Here is a 17,693-nt window from a genome sequence, read left to right on the forward strand (position 1 = left end):
TAAAGACCATATCGTCTGCATATGCCTGGACTTTGTATTCCTCACTTTTAATTCTCAGGCCCTTTATTTCCTTATCTTCCCTAATTTTATTTAAAAATGGCTCCAGTGGTAGAATAAAAAGAAGTGGGGAGAGTGGGCAGCCTTGTCTTACTCCTTTTGCTATTTCAAAGCCTTTTGTCATATCCTGATTAACCAATGCCTTTGCGGTCTGTGTTGAATAAATTTTCCCAATCATTTGTCCAACTTTTTGTCCATAGTCCAATTTCTGTATTAATTGTGTCATGAAGTTCCAGTTCAAATTGTCAAAGGCCTTTTGCGCATCAAGGAAAACCAGTGAAAATTGTTTCCCTGCATGTACCTCATAATACTCTAATATATCTACTATCATCCGTGTATTATTTTTGATTTGCCGTCCTGGGAGAAAACCACTTTGGTCCAAATGTATGTGTTTGTTCAGAATCACTTTTAGTCTATCTGCAATAATTGACATAAATAATTTATAATCGGAATTCAGTAGAGAGATAGGTCTGTAATTTTGTATTAGTTGTGGATCTGAATCCTCCTTATGAATCAATGTAATTAGAGCTTCTGACCAGGATTTGGGTGTTTTTGTCCCTTGCAATACTTCATTAAATATTTCTAACATAAGTTCTCCAGTTTGTTCTATCCTATTTTTATATAGTTCTATCGGTAATCCATCGGGGCCTGGGGATTTATTACTTTTTTGTTTTTTCATTGCCATTCCAAATTTGGTTTTGGAGATTGGTCTATTCAATGTTTCTTTCTGTTCCTCTGGGCAACTGACTCCTCTTTATGAGGGTTGCAGTCTCCCAGGGTCATGTGATCGGCTTTTGCGTCTTTCTGGCAAGCAAAAGTAATGGAGAAGCCAATTTCTCATAACAACTGGGCTACTTCAATCAATCCATCAATCAACCAGAATAGAGCTGGAAGAGATCTTGGAGGTCTTCTAGTCCAGCCCCCTACTCAAGTAAGATATCCTATAGCAGTGATGGCGAACCTTTTTGCCATCATGTCCCAAAAGTGGGGGGAGTGTGGAGGAGTTGCGCATGTGTGTGCCATCAGTCACATTTCAATGCGCCCCACCCGCACGCATGTGTGCACGACCCCCCCTGTATTCTGCCCTCTTTTGGCATGGTGGGCCCTCCCAGGGCTGCAGAGATTTCTAGGAGCCTGGGGAGGGCGAAAACGGCCTTCCCCACCCTCCCGGAGGTCCCATTTCTCAACTTCCGTTGGAACAGAAAATGATGTTTTTCAACCTCCCCAGGCTCCAGAGCCTTTCTAGGAACCTGGGGAGGTAGAAAATGGCCTTCCCCAAGGCCTGAAAATCAGCTGGCCAGTGCGCGCATGCGCGCTGGAGCTAAACTAGGGCACGCTGGCATGCCCAAGATATGGTTCCATGTGCCACCTGTGGCACGCGTGCCATAGGTTCGCCATCATGGTCCTATAGCATGTCCAATTGCATATGGTAACAGTACTATTACACTGTCTCTCATACAGCAGTGAAAAACAAACGTAGCTAGAAAAAACAACAAAAAGACATCCATTCCAGGGGAAAGCAGCTCTATGCAGGGCTTTTTAGGTGGGGGTGATTCTGCCCTCCATCTCCATACCTGTTGTGACCCAGGCCCAAGTAAGTATTATCAGACCCAAACTGTTTGAAACAAACAGACTTTATTAGAACAGATGAGAATTAACTCATTCTCAGGGTAGTCCAAACTAATTTAAGACCAATTCTTCACAACACAATTCTTCAGCCTTATCACCAACCTTGGTCTTATTAGGCAACCTGCCAAAGGCTTTTCTTGGCAAAAGTTCAGAAGCAGAAGATGGCAACAAGAAATATATGCAGCAAGACAAGAAACAAATCTATCAACGTTGTTTTTTGACAAAGAGCCTAAGAGCCGTTGCTGGTCTTTTAAGCCTTATGGGAGAGGCCAATCATCTCTTGGCCCTGCTCCCGAGTCATCCTTTTTGCTTTAGCTGCTCGTGCCTTCTTGCAGCTCTTCTCATGCATGCACTAGGAACGGCTTTTCTTCTTCCTCTGCCTCTCTGCTGTCAGCCTCTGGAGCAGCGGTCCTCAACCTGGGGTTCGTGACCCCTTTGGGGGGTCGAACGGCCATTTCACAGGGGTCACCAAAGCCCTCTCTCGGTCCCCCCACGCCTTCACTCACCCTCACCCTCTGCCTCTGTTGGATCGCCAGTTGCCGGTCGCTTACCCCGCCCACTCCCAATCTATTGCTGCCTCCTGAGTCCCAGCTAATGGCTAGAGGGAAAAAAACTGTTTAAATTCTTGCTGCGGGGCTTCAAAGGGCCACCCTACAGCTGATCAGTGTTAAAAGAAAACAAATGAGTAGACCGGTGCCTGCAAAAATAGAAAAAACAGCCCCTTTCAGCTTCAGCATAGGTTAATTACCATCAGTTGGTTTGATCAGCCTCCCGACTCTCAGCTGATTTGCTCTCAGCTGTTTTGCGGAGGGCTCTGTTGCTAGCTAGCTGCAAAGAGGTAAATTGCTGGAGCATATTATTTTTCCCCTAGCTATGCTGAAAAAGCAAAACTGAAATTAAAGCAGGGTCTTTGCTGCAACGTGACAAAATGAGGCAGAGAGAGATTTCTTTTTCTTTTTCCTCACCAAAAAAGGTAGGTGCAAAACTGCAAACAATGGGAAATTTAGGGCAAAAGAGGAGGTTCAAGATTTTAAAACACAAAAGAAAAAAAGCTCTATATAACTAGGGAATTGTAATAATTGAGATACTATTAATTGCATATTGTGTTGAAAGCAGAAATGGTTAAGTTGTGGTTTGGAGGAATATACGGGGGAAATTATTGGGTTTATTATTATTGGTAAATATAATTAATTGATTTGATCTTTTATTCTTTAAAGTTTAACAATTCATTCTTTATCTTAATATCTTTATATTTGTTTGGGGTTGGTTTTCTTCCCTTTCATCTTTTTTATTGTACACCAATCTTTCTCCTCAAACCTACCACCTCTCTCTTTTCTTTCCTTCTTACTTTCTCTTCCCCCCTTCTTCTCCTCCCTACTTCCTCTTCCTTTCTCCTTCCCCTCCTCTCTTCCTCCCTCTCTTACCCTCACTCCTACTCTAATTTCCCTTCCCTTCCTTCATTCCTCTCTATTCCTGTATCCTTTTATGCATATGGACTATTCAGAGGGCTGAAAAAGTTATTTTTGACTGGTCCTCGCACTTTTGACCAGTCCTCGAAATACGCCTGTCCTCACATTTTACATTTTTGCCCTATCTTGTCATCATGGTGAGGAGAAGCAGTTGTGAAATGAGTGACATGGTTGTTAAGAATGCTACAATGGGCATAAATGATGACCAGTCATAAGTGCGAAGTCCGGTCAAAAGTGCGAGGACCTGTCAGAAATCACTTTTTTCAGCCCTCTGGGTAGTCCTTTTGTGCACATGGACTACTCAGAGGGCTGAAAAAGTTATTTTTAACTGGTCCTCACACTTTTGACCAGTTTTCGAACTTACGACTGTCCTCACATTTTATGCTTTTGCCCTATCTTGTCACCAGGGTGAAGAGAAGCAGTTGTGAAATGAGTGACATGGTTGTTAAGAATGCTACAATGGGCATAAATGATGACCAGTCATAAGTGCGAAGTCCGGTCAAAAGTGCGAGGACCTGTCAGAAATCACTTTTTTCAGCCCTCTGGGTAGTCCTTTTGTGCACATGGACTACTCAGAGGGCTGAAAAAGTTATTTTTGACTGGTCCTCGCACTTTTGACCAGTTTTCGAACTTACGACTGTCTCACATTTTATGTTTTTGCCCTATCTTGTCACCATGGTGAAGAGAAGCAGTTGTGAAATGAGTGACATGGTTGTTAAGAATGCTACAATGGGCATAAATGATGACCAGTCATAAGTGCGAAGTCCGGTCAAAAGTGCGAGGACCTGTCAGAAATCACTTTTTTCAGCCCTCTGGGTAGTCCTTTTGTGCACATGGACTACTCAGAGGTCTGAAAAAGTTATTTTTGACTGGTCCTCGCACTTTTGACCAGTCCTCGAATTTACGACTATCCTCATATTTTACACTTTTTGTCACCATGGTGAAGAGAAGCAGTTGTGAAATGAGTGACATGGTTGTTAAGAATGCTGCATGGGCATAAATGTGAGGATGGTCATAAGTGTGAGGACCAGTCAAAAGTGCAAGGACCTGTCAGAAATGACTTTTTTCAGCCCTCTGAGTAGTCCCTATACACATATAGCAATGGCCACCCGGTCACATGACCAGCTAGCCACGCCCACCCAGTTACATGACCTCCAAGCCATGCCCACAAAATAAGCCACACCCACAGAACCGGTAGTAAAAAATTTTAGAACCCACCCCTGGTTGGGGGTCACCATAACATGAGGAACTGTATGAAAGGGTCGCGGCATTAGGAAAGTTGAGAACCACTGCTCTGGAGGCTCCGGAGTCCGCACATCACTCCCAGATGGCCATGGCCCCAGCTCTGCCTCTGACGCAGAGCCCTCATCTGGGCCTTCCCCAGCCTCCAGGACAGGCCCATGTTTTTCCTCAGCCTCCTCACTGTCCAACTCCGCTGCCAGTTCCGCAGGCTGCTGGCGGACCACAACACTATCGCTCACCGCAGGGCCATTCCCCCAGGTCTGACGATCCAGATGCAGCTGTGACTGGAAGAGGTCATGGACTGCTTTCACCAAGATAGGTGCATGCACAGACGTCACATTCTCTCAAGTAAAGTCCTCCAGTCCATATCCCTTCCACTCAATTAGATACTTGAACCGTCCTTTTACCCACCAGGAGTCCCGAATGCTGGCGACCTCATACTCGGGTGGTTCATTTCTGTCATGTGGCACTGTGGCAATGGCTGGAACAGGCCTGAAGCGGCTCCCATTGCCGACCTGGCCTGTCGGCAGTGAACACAAGACGTGACATAAGCCTGGACATTGTGTCTCAATCGGGGCCACCAAAAGTGCAAGAAACTAGATTCAGTGTCTTAAAGAGGCCAAAGTGCCCCGCTGCAGGATTATCATGGCACTGCGGCAAGATAAGTCCCCAGAGCGGCCCCACCAGCAGCTAGAGCCTGTCTCGGTACCGCAAGAGTTCCTCATGAAACGTCCATGGAGAGGCGGGCCCTACCTCTTTCTTCCGTTGCTCCATGTAAGCATCATGCCGCTGAGCTTCCTGTATCTGAGCCCGTAAATCAACTGGTTCCTAAACCACGGAGAAAGACTCTACAGGCAACACTGTCTGGAGCAGAAGCGGGTCTTCGATGTGGGAATACTCCGGTTTCCGCGAGAGCGCATCCACCCTTTGGTTGTGACCACTAAGGATGTACGTAATGCTGAAATTGAACCTTGCAAAGAAGAGGGACCACTGAATCTACCATTGGTTCAGTTTCTGGGTGGTCTGTAGTAACTTTGCACAAGGGAAGAGGGTACCGCCAGATGCGCGAGCCTGTAGCAAGACCGCAGCAACAGCAACACCCGATGCATCTGCTTCTACCACAAACAAATGGTGGGGGTCAAGATGCTTCAAGATAGGCTCCTTCATGAAGGCCTGTTTCAAGGCCTGGAGTGCCTGTTGCTCGGGGGTACCCAACCGAAATTGGACTTTTTCTGCAGAAGCCGAGTGAGAGGCATGATCCTGGCAGCAAAGCTTGGGATAAAGGTCCGATAGTAGTTGGCGAACCCAAGGAGGCACTAGACAGTGGTCCTTCAGTCACCAAGGAGGTTGCCAACTACGCAAAGACTCCACCTTGCTCGGCTCCATGGCAATGCCCTCGGGAGAGATTCAATGCCCCAGGAGCTCAATGGTGGACTGGAAAAACTGGCATTTCTCCAGTTTAGCATACAGATGATGCTCCCGAAGATGTTGCAGGAGCAGGCAGAGGTGCTGTTGGTGGGTCTTCTGGGAAGGAGAATAGATGAGAATGTTGTCTAAATAAATTACGACAAACTTGTCCAAGAGGTCCCTAAAAATGTCATTCATGAAATGTTGGAAGATGGCAGGAGCATTGGTCAGCCCAAACGGCATGACCGTACAGTATACTCAAAATGTCCTTAAGGAGTGCCAAACGCCGTCTTCCATTCATCCTTGGGACGGATCCGAAGAAGATTATAAGTTCCTCGCAAGTCCTATTTAGTGAAGACAGTAGCCTCCAGAAGTAGTTCCAAGAGTTCAGGAATAAGGGGCAGAGGACACTGGATGCGCGCTATGATGGCGTTTAGCTTGCGGGAGTTACAACAAAGCCGCAAGTCTCCAGTATTCTTTTTCACGAACAGGACCGGGGCAGACAATGGCGATGAGGGCCAGATAAAATCCTGAGCAAGATTTTTGTCCACAAAGTCCCGTAACACAACCAACTCAGGGTCCGACATCGAATACAAATGCCCCAATGGGAGTGGATCATCCAGAATCAAATCAATGGGGCAGTCGTGGTGGGTGTGGTCCACACATTGCAGGCTCGGAAAAGAGATGAAGTTCTGGGAACAATAGATCTGCGGGTCTGGTTTCCTGAGCCAAGCCAAGCCCAAAACCACGAGAAAATGCAGGCCGGAGGTAAAATAAAACTGAATAGGGTCCTCATGAGACCCGATGGTCATGTGCAAGGGTTGAGTGGTGGCCGTAATAGGCCCAGACAGAAGCACCCGGCCAGAGTCTGCACATCACTCCCAGATGGTCCTCGCCCCATCTCTGCCTCCGACGCAGAGCCCTCATCCGGGCCTTCCCCAGCCTCCAGGACTGGCCCGTGTTCTTCTTCCGCCTCCTCACTGTCCGACTCGGCTGCCAGCTCCGCAGGTTGGTGGCGGACCACAACAATACCCTCCGTTGCTGAAGCCGTCCTAGAGGCAGACAGAATAACAGAGTTGGAAGGGACCTTGAAGGTCTTCTTGTCCAACCCCCTGCTCATGAACACGTTCCCAGCATCACCGCTGTCTGTCTGCTGCGCTAAGTAGCCAGCTTCGGGTGCAGCCCATCAAGAATGGCGAGACTGGCGCCTCGCAAGTAATCGGGCTGACCTTTGCTGCTCCTGCCTTTTCTCTGCCCTAAGTGTTCCTGGTTCAGGTGCAGAAGGCAGTTCCTCCTCCTCCTCACTAAACAGCTGGGTGCTTTCCCCACCTGAAATCTCAGGGCTGCCCTGCTGCAGCTGTTGTTTCAGCCAAATCATTCTCAGCAGGCTACTCAGAGCCATTGACCAACTCACCTCCTGAGGTGGCTGGGGCTGGTTCCTCCTCCTCCAAGCTGACCTCTGGAGACGAATCTGAGGAAGCATCTGGGGGAGGAATCAAAGGCTATTATTAGGACCACTTTGCTCTTTTGGAGCTACTTGTAATTGCCCTCCGCTCTTCCGATCTGAGGGGCTCATCTTCTAGCATGGTAGCCCTTTGATACTTTTCCTGGGGTTTTCTTACTAAGGATACTGGAGAGGGTTGCCATTTCCTTCTCCAGTGGACCATGTTGTGTCAGCACCCTCGACTATGACCTGTCTGACCTAAATGGCCCGGCACAGCATAGCTCATTGCTTCATTGAGCTTCGCCAGGCAAGGCATTGACCCGTGAGGAAGGTAAAATAGATACCTCTTCTCATTGAAGAAGGCGGTCCAGGGAGTCCAGGATGTCCTCTTCCAGGCTGCTGAGATCCTCCAGGGTGTCTTCCCCCTCCTCTGGAGAATCCTGTGAACGACAGTCATTCCTCTTTAGCCATCAGAGAAAAAAAAATCAGGATTCCTAAAAGAGGGCCTATTGAATGGGGATTACATTTCCCATTTAGGACACCAGTCCCTGCTACTTTGTGGCAAAGGAACCGATCCCACCAGACCACCCCAACCGAAAAGCCTTTGTCTTTCTTACCCATGGACTGGAAGAAGCCTCCGCATCCTGGTCCCGGCTATCCTCAGATTCCTCCTCCAGAAGGTCAGCAAGGGAGTCGAGGTCCAAATCCCAGAGGCTGCTGGTCCTGGAGCCCGCCAGGACTGTCAGCGAATCCTGCAAATGATACTAAGGTTGCTAAATCCTCAACTTTCTGTGTCCCAATAAGATTCCTATGGCCCTATGGGCCAACAGCAAGAGAGCCTTTCCAAGTCTTAAGCTTAGAAGGATGTATAGCCCAATTTCTCCCACTTCCCAAAATTTTCTTACCTCTGAAGATGTTTTCTCCAGGTCAGGAGAGATCTCCCCCTGCACTGGTTGGTCTTGTGGTTCCTGAAATAAAAAGCCAAAGATGCCGTCTGTTGGGATATCAAGAAATCCACAGAGACAGGGCTTCTTCTTTTCACGTGGGCAGGATGTGTCCAGGCCTTACCAACTCAGTGCAGGTCTCCAAACTGGTGGACAGCCGCGGCCTCCAGTGCTCTTGCCTTTCCTCTCTGGGGGGAGAAAACAAAGGGGCCAAAGATCAAAAGTAGCCATGGCCCTTTTGCAAGAGTGGTCATGTGGAAGCTGTAAGAACCCTTGCAGGTGGCCTGCCAAGGGGCTTGGCCTGCCGGTGAAATTGCCCTGAGTCCTTCTTCCTTTAGCAGAAGCAGAGGCAAAGATGCCTCCCTTCTGCTAAAGTTTCACCCTCAAAAGTGTTACCTACCCTGAAAGACAGGCACTGTCTCCTCCTGCACCTCCCTCCTCCACGTCCGATGGATCCTGAAATAAGAAGGCAAATATTCCGTCTATTGGCATGTTAACAAATGCACAGAGACAGAGCCTCTGCCATTACCATAGGGAGGAGCTACTCTGGCCTTACCGACTCAGTGCAGGTCTCCCAAATTGTAGTCAGCCGCGGTGTCCACTTCGGCATCCTCTCATTTCTGGGGAGAGAACGAAGGGCTTGAGTCCTTCTTCTTTTAGTAAAAGTGCAGGCAGAGGGTAGAGATGCCTCCCTTCTGCAAACCTTTCTTCTAGCCCTTCTCCTCAGAATCCCTCAGCTGAGAACACTAACCTCTTGGAAATGAGAGCTGGCCGGACATCTTCCTTCCTGGGACTCCGGGCGGTAGCAGGACCACCCATCACAACCTGCAAGTAACAATGGTTTCATTGAAGGTATGAAACAAGGGGATCTTCTTCAGTTTCCTAGGCTGGCCAGGTTCCCCCCAAGTTCTTCCCTTCCCCCACCCAGTTTTGAAGTATGAACCCCCACTGCCCATGTTGCAGAAGCATCCTTACCCCAGGCAAGGAAGAGACGTCTCCATCAGACACATGATGTGTCTCCCATTCTCCCTGCTGGTCATCCGGTTCCTGTGCCTCTTCGGTGCTGACCAAAAGAAGAAGAAGGTGCCATGTCAAAGAACATTCATCTAGCTGACCCTCTCCTTTCTCAACCTAGCCAGTCAGCCTGCCCATCTTTTGGCCCCTGAAGCCCCTTCTAGACAGGAAGCCATTTTGGGGAGAGCCTCTTACAGACTCTACAGGCAATCAATGTTGCCCCACCATAGCCAGGGTTTAAGGAGAAGAGGGTGGTACCTGTCAGGAGGCACAGGAAGGTCTTCAATGTTGCTCTTCAGGCAACAGAAAAGGTGCGAACACCTTTTCCAGATGTTCTGTTAAGAGAAGAGAAATAGACACATGTCAGTCAGAAGAGCTGATTTGCTCCCCCGCTGCCAGTTTCTTGGCAGCTGAGATGGCCACACTTACCCTGAAAAGCCTTCTCACAGCCATGACCAACTAGGTGCTCGTCCTATCACTGCACGAAGGGAGAATGAGCAGCTGTGCAGTGGCTACTGGTTTTTCAGGGCAACTCGTTCCCTCGGCAACCAGGTAAACAATAGCCATTTTTTTATACCTACCCAAGGATGGCAGCTCAGCTGGATCTAGGAGTGGCCGGTGGCTGACTCCCTCGATAGCCTTTGGCCTCTGGGTTTCCTGTGGGAAGTTGTCTGTTCACGAACAACAGAGAAGCCCCATCATTGTGGCACAAAGCACAGAGGGAATCATGGCATCCTAGGGAGGAAGCGACTTTTAGTCCAAGTCCCTACCCAAGGGACTTGGCCATCTCAGATAAATGATTGCCCAATCTTTTTTTTTTTAAATTAAATTTTTATTCGAGTATAAATATTAAAAAAAATAACATGACATAAACACAACAAACATTTATACAACATATAAACAAAAAGAAATTATGTTTCCTTCTTAAGCATTGTTTCCAAGTGACATTCTGCTTGTTATATATTTCTTCCCCTCTCCTTAGTCTAATGACGTTTTCTTTTTTTTTTTTTAAAGAATAATTTTTATTAATAGATTTTACATAGATAATAAGTACATTCAAATAAAAATATAGCATAGTAAGTGTAATTTCTTTAAAAAGGAAAGGTAGAAAAAAGAAAAAAGACAAAGCATGAATGTGTGTGTGCAAATATAAAGAGAAAACTTGGATCTTTCTTTTTTTTTTTATTGCAAAAGTTTTACAATTACATTTTCACCCCTTCCCCCCCCCCACCACCCCCAAACTTCCCAACCTCCCTAACCCTCCCTAACCCTCCCCTCCCCCCAGACTTCCCTATAATATACTCATAACTCGTCAAAAAAAAAAAACCCCTAATATGACACTTATATATAAACTTGAACCCCTCCCTCCCCTGTATAATTTTTCTTTTTACCTCATTACATTAAAATATTTCTAAAACATTATTTTCAAGTAAAGGCTATTTGATACTTTCTAGTTTGATATTTGTTCTGAACATATTCTATCCATCTTTTCCATTCCCATTCATAAGTCTCTTGTGAACAATCTTTTAAGTATGCTGAAATCTTCGCCATCTCTGCAAAACTGGCCATCTTCAAAGTCCATTCCTCAATAGTGGGCAAAGCTTCATTTTTCCAGTATTTACCTATCAACAATCTTGCTGCTGTTATCATATACAGTATCAGTTTTGTTTCACCCGATGTAAAACCCTTAACTATACCCAATAAAAACAATTGTGGAGAGAATTGAATTTTTTTCTTCAACACATTCTGCATGACCCACCAAATTTTTATCCAAAAAGCCTTAACTTTCCTACAGGTCCACCAAACATGATAATACGTAGCATCCAAACATTCACATCTCCAACATTTTGGCTGAACATTAGGGTACATACATGACAACTTTTTGGGATCTAAATGCCATCTGTAAAACATTTTATAGAAATTTTCCCTCAGGTTCTGCGACTGTGTAAATTTAACATTCTGAACCCAAATTTTTTCCCATGTTTCCAACATCACTGGTTCTTCAAAATTTTGTGCCCACTTAATCATACAATCTTTAACTAATTCGGTTTCTGAATCCCTTTCTAGCAAAACATTATAAAGCCTTTTGATATGCATTGGACCTTTCTGTTTTATATGTCTAACCAATTCTTCCTCATGCAACATAATACCAGTTTTTTGGTCCTCTTTCCATCTCAATTGTAATTGATTATATTGTAACCAAGTTAAATTAATCCCTTCGTCCAACAGTGTCTGCAATGTCTTCAGCTGCCATCTGCCCGCATCTGTAAAAAGAACCTCTTTGTATAAAAACCCCCCGAGTGACATTATATTTGTATTCCACAAAGTATGACCAAGATCCAACCATAGCGGTATTTTATAATCCCATTTGAGTCGGTGCTTCTTCCAAACTCTCATCAAAGAGTCTCTAAGTATATGACTTTTAAATACTTTATCAACTTTGTCATCATAAAATAAGTAAGCATGCCATCCAAATTCAAGATCAAAACTTTCTGCATTCAATATTCCAACCTTTTTACTTCCAAACCAATCACTTGTTAAAGTTAAAGCTGCTGCATCATAATATAGCTGTAGGTTTGGAAGTTTAAGACCTCCTCTTTCTGGAACATCTTGCATAATTTTCAATTTCACTCTCGGCTTCTTCTCGTTCCAGACGAACTTATTCACTCCAGTTTGCCAAACTTTCAATTGTTTATCACTTTTAAGCACCGGAATCATTTGAAACAAAAAAAGAAATCTTGGCAAAATATTCATCTTAACTGCTGCTATTCTTCCAAGTAGAGACAGCTGCAGTTTTTTCCAAGTCTCCATATCTTTCTGCACCTCTCGCCACAACACCTCATAGTTATTTTGAAACAATTTCATGTTTGATTCTGCAACCTGAACTCCTAGATATTTTACCTTAGGTACAGTCTCAAAACCTGCCCTCCTTTCAAGCTCATGTTTACGATCTTGTGTCATATTTTTAGCTATCATTTTAGTCTTTTTTGGATTCAGACTAAAACCTGAAACTTTACCATAGTCTTGTATAATGTCCTTCATCAAGATTATTGATTCCATTGGTTGTGATAGGGTAACAACCAGATCATCTGCAAATGCCTTTATTCTGTAATCCTCTTGCCTAATCTTTATACCTTTCAAGATATTAGAGTCCCGTATTGTATTTAGCAAGACTTCTAGTGTTAAAATAAATAAAAGTGGGGACAACGGACATCCCTGTCTTGTTCCTTTTTCAATTTTAAACTCTGTTGTCAGACTTCCATTAATAATGATCTGTGCCTTTTGCTCTTGATAAATTGCTGAAATCGCCTGTATAAATTGATCCCCAAAGTCCATCTTTTTTAAAGTCTTTAGTAGAAAATTCCAATCCACTCTATCAAAGGCCTTCTCTGCATCCAAAAAGACCAGCACTGCAGGAATCTGTTTATTCTTCTCAAGATATTCCAATAAATCTATTACTTGCCTTACATTATCCTTCATGTATCTGCCCTCGATAAATCCCGCTTGATCATCATGAATCACCTTTTGGATTACTGGCATCAACCTGTTGGCTAATACTTTCGCAAAGATTTTATAATCTGTATTCAAAAGAGATATTGGTCTATAGTTCTCTGGTTTTTTAGGACCGATTTGTTCTTTTGGTATCAAAGATATGTAAGCTGTTGTCCATGATGGGGGTATTTTACGCCCTTGTTGAAAATTGCAAAATAAATCTCTGAGTTGTCCCACCATTTCAGCTTGCAAAGTTTTGTAATACACTGCGGTCAAACCATCCGTGCCAGGAGCTTTGGCTGTTTTTAACTGTTTGATTGCTACTATTATCTCCTCCTCTGTTATAGGATAATTCATTCTTTCCTTTTGTTGATCAGTAATTTTTGTAACTCTTTTATCGTTTAAATATTTTTCTATAAGTCCATTCTGCACCTCCTCTTTGGCATATAATTTGGTATAATAGTCCACAAAAGCTTCTTTAATTAATTTTTGTTGAAAGATTTCTTTCCCTCCAATATCAATACTATCAATAGTCCGTATACTTTGTTTTTTCCTCAATGTGTAAGCCAACCATCTGCCCGGTTTATTAGCGTTACAAAATGTATTATGCTTCGCGTATTGTAAATTTGTTGCAGCTTGTTCCGCCATAAGCATTTGAAATTGGTCTTTTAAAAGTTTTATAGCACTACATATTCTTTCATCTGTTGGATTTTTAATGAGTAACTGTTCTTTATTCTTTATTTCTATTTCCAATTCAGATCTTTTCTTTTGTCGAAACAGTCTATGTTTAGAGTTCATGTAGATAAGTACCCCTCTCATATAAGCTTTACTTGCGTCCCACACAATTTCAATTGGGGTACCTTTATTCAAATTTATTTCAAAAAATTCTTTCAAATGCTTTTTAAGTTCTGTTGTATTTTTTTCGTATCTAAACAAGTTCTCATTTAATCTCCAAGAACGTCTCTCAACCTTATCCATCTCAATTTCTATCCATACTGGACTATGGTCAGTCAAAGTTCTTGGAAAAATCTTTGTTCTTTTTGTCTTAACAAGTAAGTCATCTGTCAACAAAATAAAATCAATCCTAGAGAAGGATCTGTGTCTGTCAGAAAAAAAAGTGTAGTCCAATTCTTTTGGATTATGTATTCTCCAAACATCTTTTAGTTCCATATCTTCTTTCATATCAAAAAAGGTCTGTGGTAATCTGATTCTAGACTTTGCCAAACTCTTTTTATCTAATTTAGAATCAATTACTCCATTCCAGTCTCCCATAATTAAAATAGATCTGTAGTCCCATTGCAGTATTTTAGTATGTAACATCTTATAGAAATGGTCCTGTTGTTGATTGGGAGCATAATTTCCAATCAAAAGAATTTGGCCATTTGCTGTAAGCAATTCAATTGCTACAAACCTACCATCTTCATCTGCTTCTATAACTTTAGCTGTTAACTTTTTATTTACATAAATAACCACACCATTCTTTTTTTGCGAAGTTGAAGATATAAAATGTGTTCCTAGTTTGGAGTTTATCAAATATTTTTGATCTTGAGTTGTGATATGCGTTTCTTGTAAACAAATTATATCATTATTAAATTGTTTCAAATATGTAAATAATTTCTTCCTTTTCTGTGCTGAATTCAACCCGTTAACATTCCAAGATAAACACTTAAACATCATCTTCATCTTTCTGAAGCAAAGAGCAGAATAATCGAAGATCATCCGAAAGCTTCGATCTCGCTCCCCCCATGACTCCAGTCTCTTGTGCAGTACTCTTAACTGCCTTCTTATCTTGTCTTTCCTGTTGTTGTTGTTGCTTTTGTTTAAGTAACTTAGATTGAGCTTGAGTTATACGTTGATCCTTAACTTCAATCATCTGAACCGGGTCCAAGATTGGAGAAGATTCCAGCAAAGGCTCATCCAGAAAACCTCCTTCTGCGCCTTGCATTTCCTCTAATTCCTGCTTAGACTGTTCTTGCAGTTCTCGTTGAGGTTGCTTCTCTTCACTCTCCTTAATCTCCAAAACTGTAGATGTACGTGGAGATGGTGTTCTTTCCTTAAGAATAGTAGTGTAAAATTGCTGTGCCTTCTCCACGGTATTCAAGCGATATCTTTCTCCCTTGTATCTGAAAATTATACCAACTGGGGCGTCCCACCGAAATGGTATCTGTAAATTTTGTAATTCCTTAACAAGAAAGCCAAATTCTTTTCTAGTTTTCAGCATTTTAGGAGGTAATTCTTTATAAATTCCAATTCGTGAGCCCCCTACTTGCACAGAAGTGTAAAAGGATTTTTTCAGGATATCATTTCTTATTTCTCTATCTGTAAAATATATGACCACATCTCTGGGCAATTGTCTTTGTCTGGCCACCCAAGAATTCATTCTGTAAATTTTATCTATTTTGTGAAAAACCACATCAGGATTAACTTGTAGAATCTTGGCCAGGGCCTCAGAACAAACCTGTCTCAAATCCTGTCTTTCCTCTTCTCGAATTCCTCGAAGCCGTATGGCAAACTCCATTGCCCTGAATTGTACCATGACAATCTCATTTTCAACTCTTTGCATTTTATTGTCAACATCAGCAATTTTATAATCATTGTCTTTCATCTTAACATTAACTTCTGATTTAAGTTCTTCAACTTTAGAATCAACTTTCACAATAAATTCTGCCAGGCCAGACGCCACTTCTGATATTTTTTTGGTCACCTTGTTTTGATTCTGTTTCACCATATCTTTAACTTCATTAATTTCCTGCATAAATTCCTGATGTGATTTTTGAAGTTTATCATCTATCTCCTGTTGAGATTTTTGAAATTTATCATCCAAAGTTTTAGAAATAAATTCTTTTAAATCTCCCACATCAAAATCTTTTTTCTGAGTCTGTATCTGTTGTACTGGGGGAGGCTGTGCTTTATGTGTGGGAGATCCACCTCCTGTTGCCTTCGCTTCCTGCTTCTTTGAGGCCATCCTGCCACGTAGGCTAGTTTTATTAAAAAGGGAAGTTCTTCTTCCTCTCCCACCTCCACAAAGACTTCTAAAAAAGTCCCCCAGATTTGATCAAATAAGAACCAAAGTAAAGCAAAGTCCAGTATTGAAAAAGGAGAAATTTCTCTCTTATTTCTCTTGTTGCAAGAGAAGCAACTTCATAGCAGTTTAGAAACTTTGTAACAAAGCAAGATGAGTTCAGCAATCCACACTCGCCAGCTCGTTAGCTCTAAGGCTAAGCGCCATGTTTTTACAGTTCACTTTCACTCATCCGCATTTTTTCACTCAGGTTAGAAAGCCAAAAAAACTCTAATACTTGCGCTTCCGAGTTTCAGGGTTCAAGTAACAGTATGCTGCTCATTAAAGCTGGTTCCTTTTCTTTCAATTTAAGGTTTCCTGTAGTTCTGCAGACGCAGACTTGTCCCACACCACCCGGAGTTCCAGCAGGTTGAATGGGAGCCGCTCCTGTTCCCTCCCCAGAAACTATTCCCTGGGGGGGTTGCAGGGGCTCAACCTGTACCCTGCGATCTCTCTTCAAAAATCCTAAAGATTTTTGAAGTTTTCGAGCCGCTTCTTAGTCGCGAAGCGGCTCTACAAGCGGCGGGGCTGGCGGAGCTTCAAAAGTCACCGCCGCCGCCGAAGACAAGGAAACCGGAAGTCGTCTAATGATGTTTTCTATACCGGTAATATTTCCCCGCTAATTTTTTTTTTAGATTCACAAACATGTGAATGATTTTTTAAATGTTATCTAATTCTGGGTTTTATTTAATTGACCAAACTAAGTAATAATTTTAATTAGCAATTTTATGATGTTTGTGTGTCTATATTTTTCTTGACTGTACACCGCCTTGAGTCCTACGGGAGAAAGGCGGTATAGAAATATAATAAATAAATAAATAAATAAATAAATAAATTTTGTTTATTTCTAATTTTTAACCAATTATACCATTTAGTCCATATTTTGTAGTAGTCTGATTCTTCTCTTTCTTGTATTTCTTTGGTTAACCTGTCCATTTCAACGCATTTAGAATTTTTTCTATTAAATCTGTTTCGTTTGGCGTTTTTTCTTGTTTCCAATTTTTTGCATATATTATTCTTGCAGCTGTTAGTATGTGAATTGTGAGATATTTAATATCTTTAGGGTATGATTTATTAAAAATTCCTAGTGAAAACTTTTCTGGTTCTTTATCTATCTGTGTTTCTGTTATTTGTTCCAACCATTTTTTGATGTTAGACCAAAATTTCTTTGCTGCCTGGCATGTCCATCATAAATGATAGAAGGTCCCTTTGTCTTCTTACACTTCCAGCAGATCGGGCTATTTTTGGGCTGTATTTTTGCCAGTCTGGTTGGAGACCTATGTGCCACCTATAAAACATTTTCAGTTGGTTTTCCTTGTACACCACTGCTCTTGTTAATTTTATATTTACTTGCCAAAACTTTTCCCATTTTTCCAAATTTATTGTATGTTTGACTTTTTTTTTTATTAAACAGTTTTACAGAAAGAGGGAAAAAAAATTTACAAGTATTTCCCCATCCCTCCCTCCCTTCCTTATCCCCCCCCCACCGCCCCCCCGAACTTCCCAGAACAAAATACAGGGTATACAATTGACAATCATATGCTAAACTAAGCTAATAAACTAAGGATTCCTATCCCCCCCTTCACAATTTAACTCCCCTTTTACTAACTAAACATCAATACTCTTAATTTTTCTATTCATTCATAAGCTATTTGATACTTTTAGTCCGATATTTGTTTTGAATATAATCAATCCATCTTCTCCATTCCGATATATATCTTTCTTGTGAGTGATCTTTCAAATATGCCGAAATCTTCGCCATTTCTGCCAAATTCGCTACTTTTAATGTCCATTCTTCAATAGTAGGCAAATCTTCCTTCTTCCAATATAGCTGCAATCCAAGGGGCTCTTCTTCTTGAGGTTGCCAGCCTGGCCAGGCTCCCCGGGAGAGATTTCCTCCCCAGCCCCAGTCAGACTTCAGGCATGACCTCCCC

The 17,693-nt window shown here is 42.7% G+C and overlaps 1 protein-coding gene and 1 long non-coding RNA gene across 2 annotated transcripts; both read right to left on the bottom strand.

Moving 5' to 3' along the window:
* Window positions 1–1,673: 1,673 nt before the first annotated feature.
* Window positions 1,674–8,834, bottom strand: LOC148115191 (uncharacterized). The gene is made up of 8 exons (XM_087886375.1): window positions 8,749–8,834; window positions 8,593–8,648; window positions 8,317–8,380; window positions 8,154–8,216; window positions 7,866–8,000; window positions 7,593–7,688; window positions 7,219–7,287; window positions 1,674–6,856 (listed from the first exon to the last, which is right to left on the bottom strand). The coding sequence occupies exons 1-6, from the start codon at window positions 8,800–8,802 to the stop codon at window positions 7,599–7,601; spliced, it is 462 nt and encodes a 153-aa protein (XP_087742501.1). The 5' UTR covers window positions 8,803–8,834; the 3' UTR covers window positions 1,674–6,856; window positions 7,219–7,287; window positions 7,593–7,598.
* A 105-nt stretch (window positions 8,835–8,939) lies between these two features.
* Window positions 8,940–9,699, bottom strand: LOC148115192 (uncharacterized). Its single transcript, XR_015732309.1, has 3 exons — window positions 9,465–9,699; window positions 9,168–9,255; window positions 8,940–9,017 (listed from the first exon to the last, which is right to left on the bottom strand). It is a non-coding gene; the product is annotated as an uncharacterized LOC148115192 (long non-coding RNA).
* Between the last annotated feature and the right edge of the window lie 7,994 nt (window positions 9,700–17,693).

This window comes from Pantherophis guttatus, chromosome 2 (assembly GCF_059756535.1).
Source record: "Pantherophis guttatus breed Tessera chromosome 2, ASM5975653v1, whole genome shotgun sequence".
In the NCBI taxonomy this organism is placed as follows: Eukaryota; Metazoa; Chordata; class Lepidosauria; order Squamata; family Colubridae; genus Pantherophis; species Pantherophis guttatus.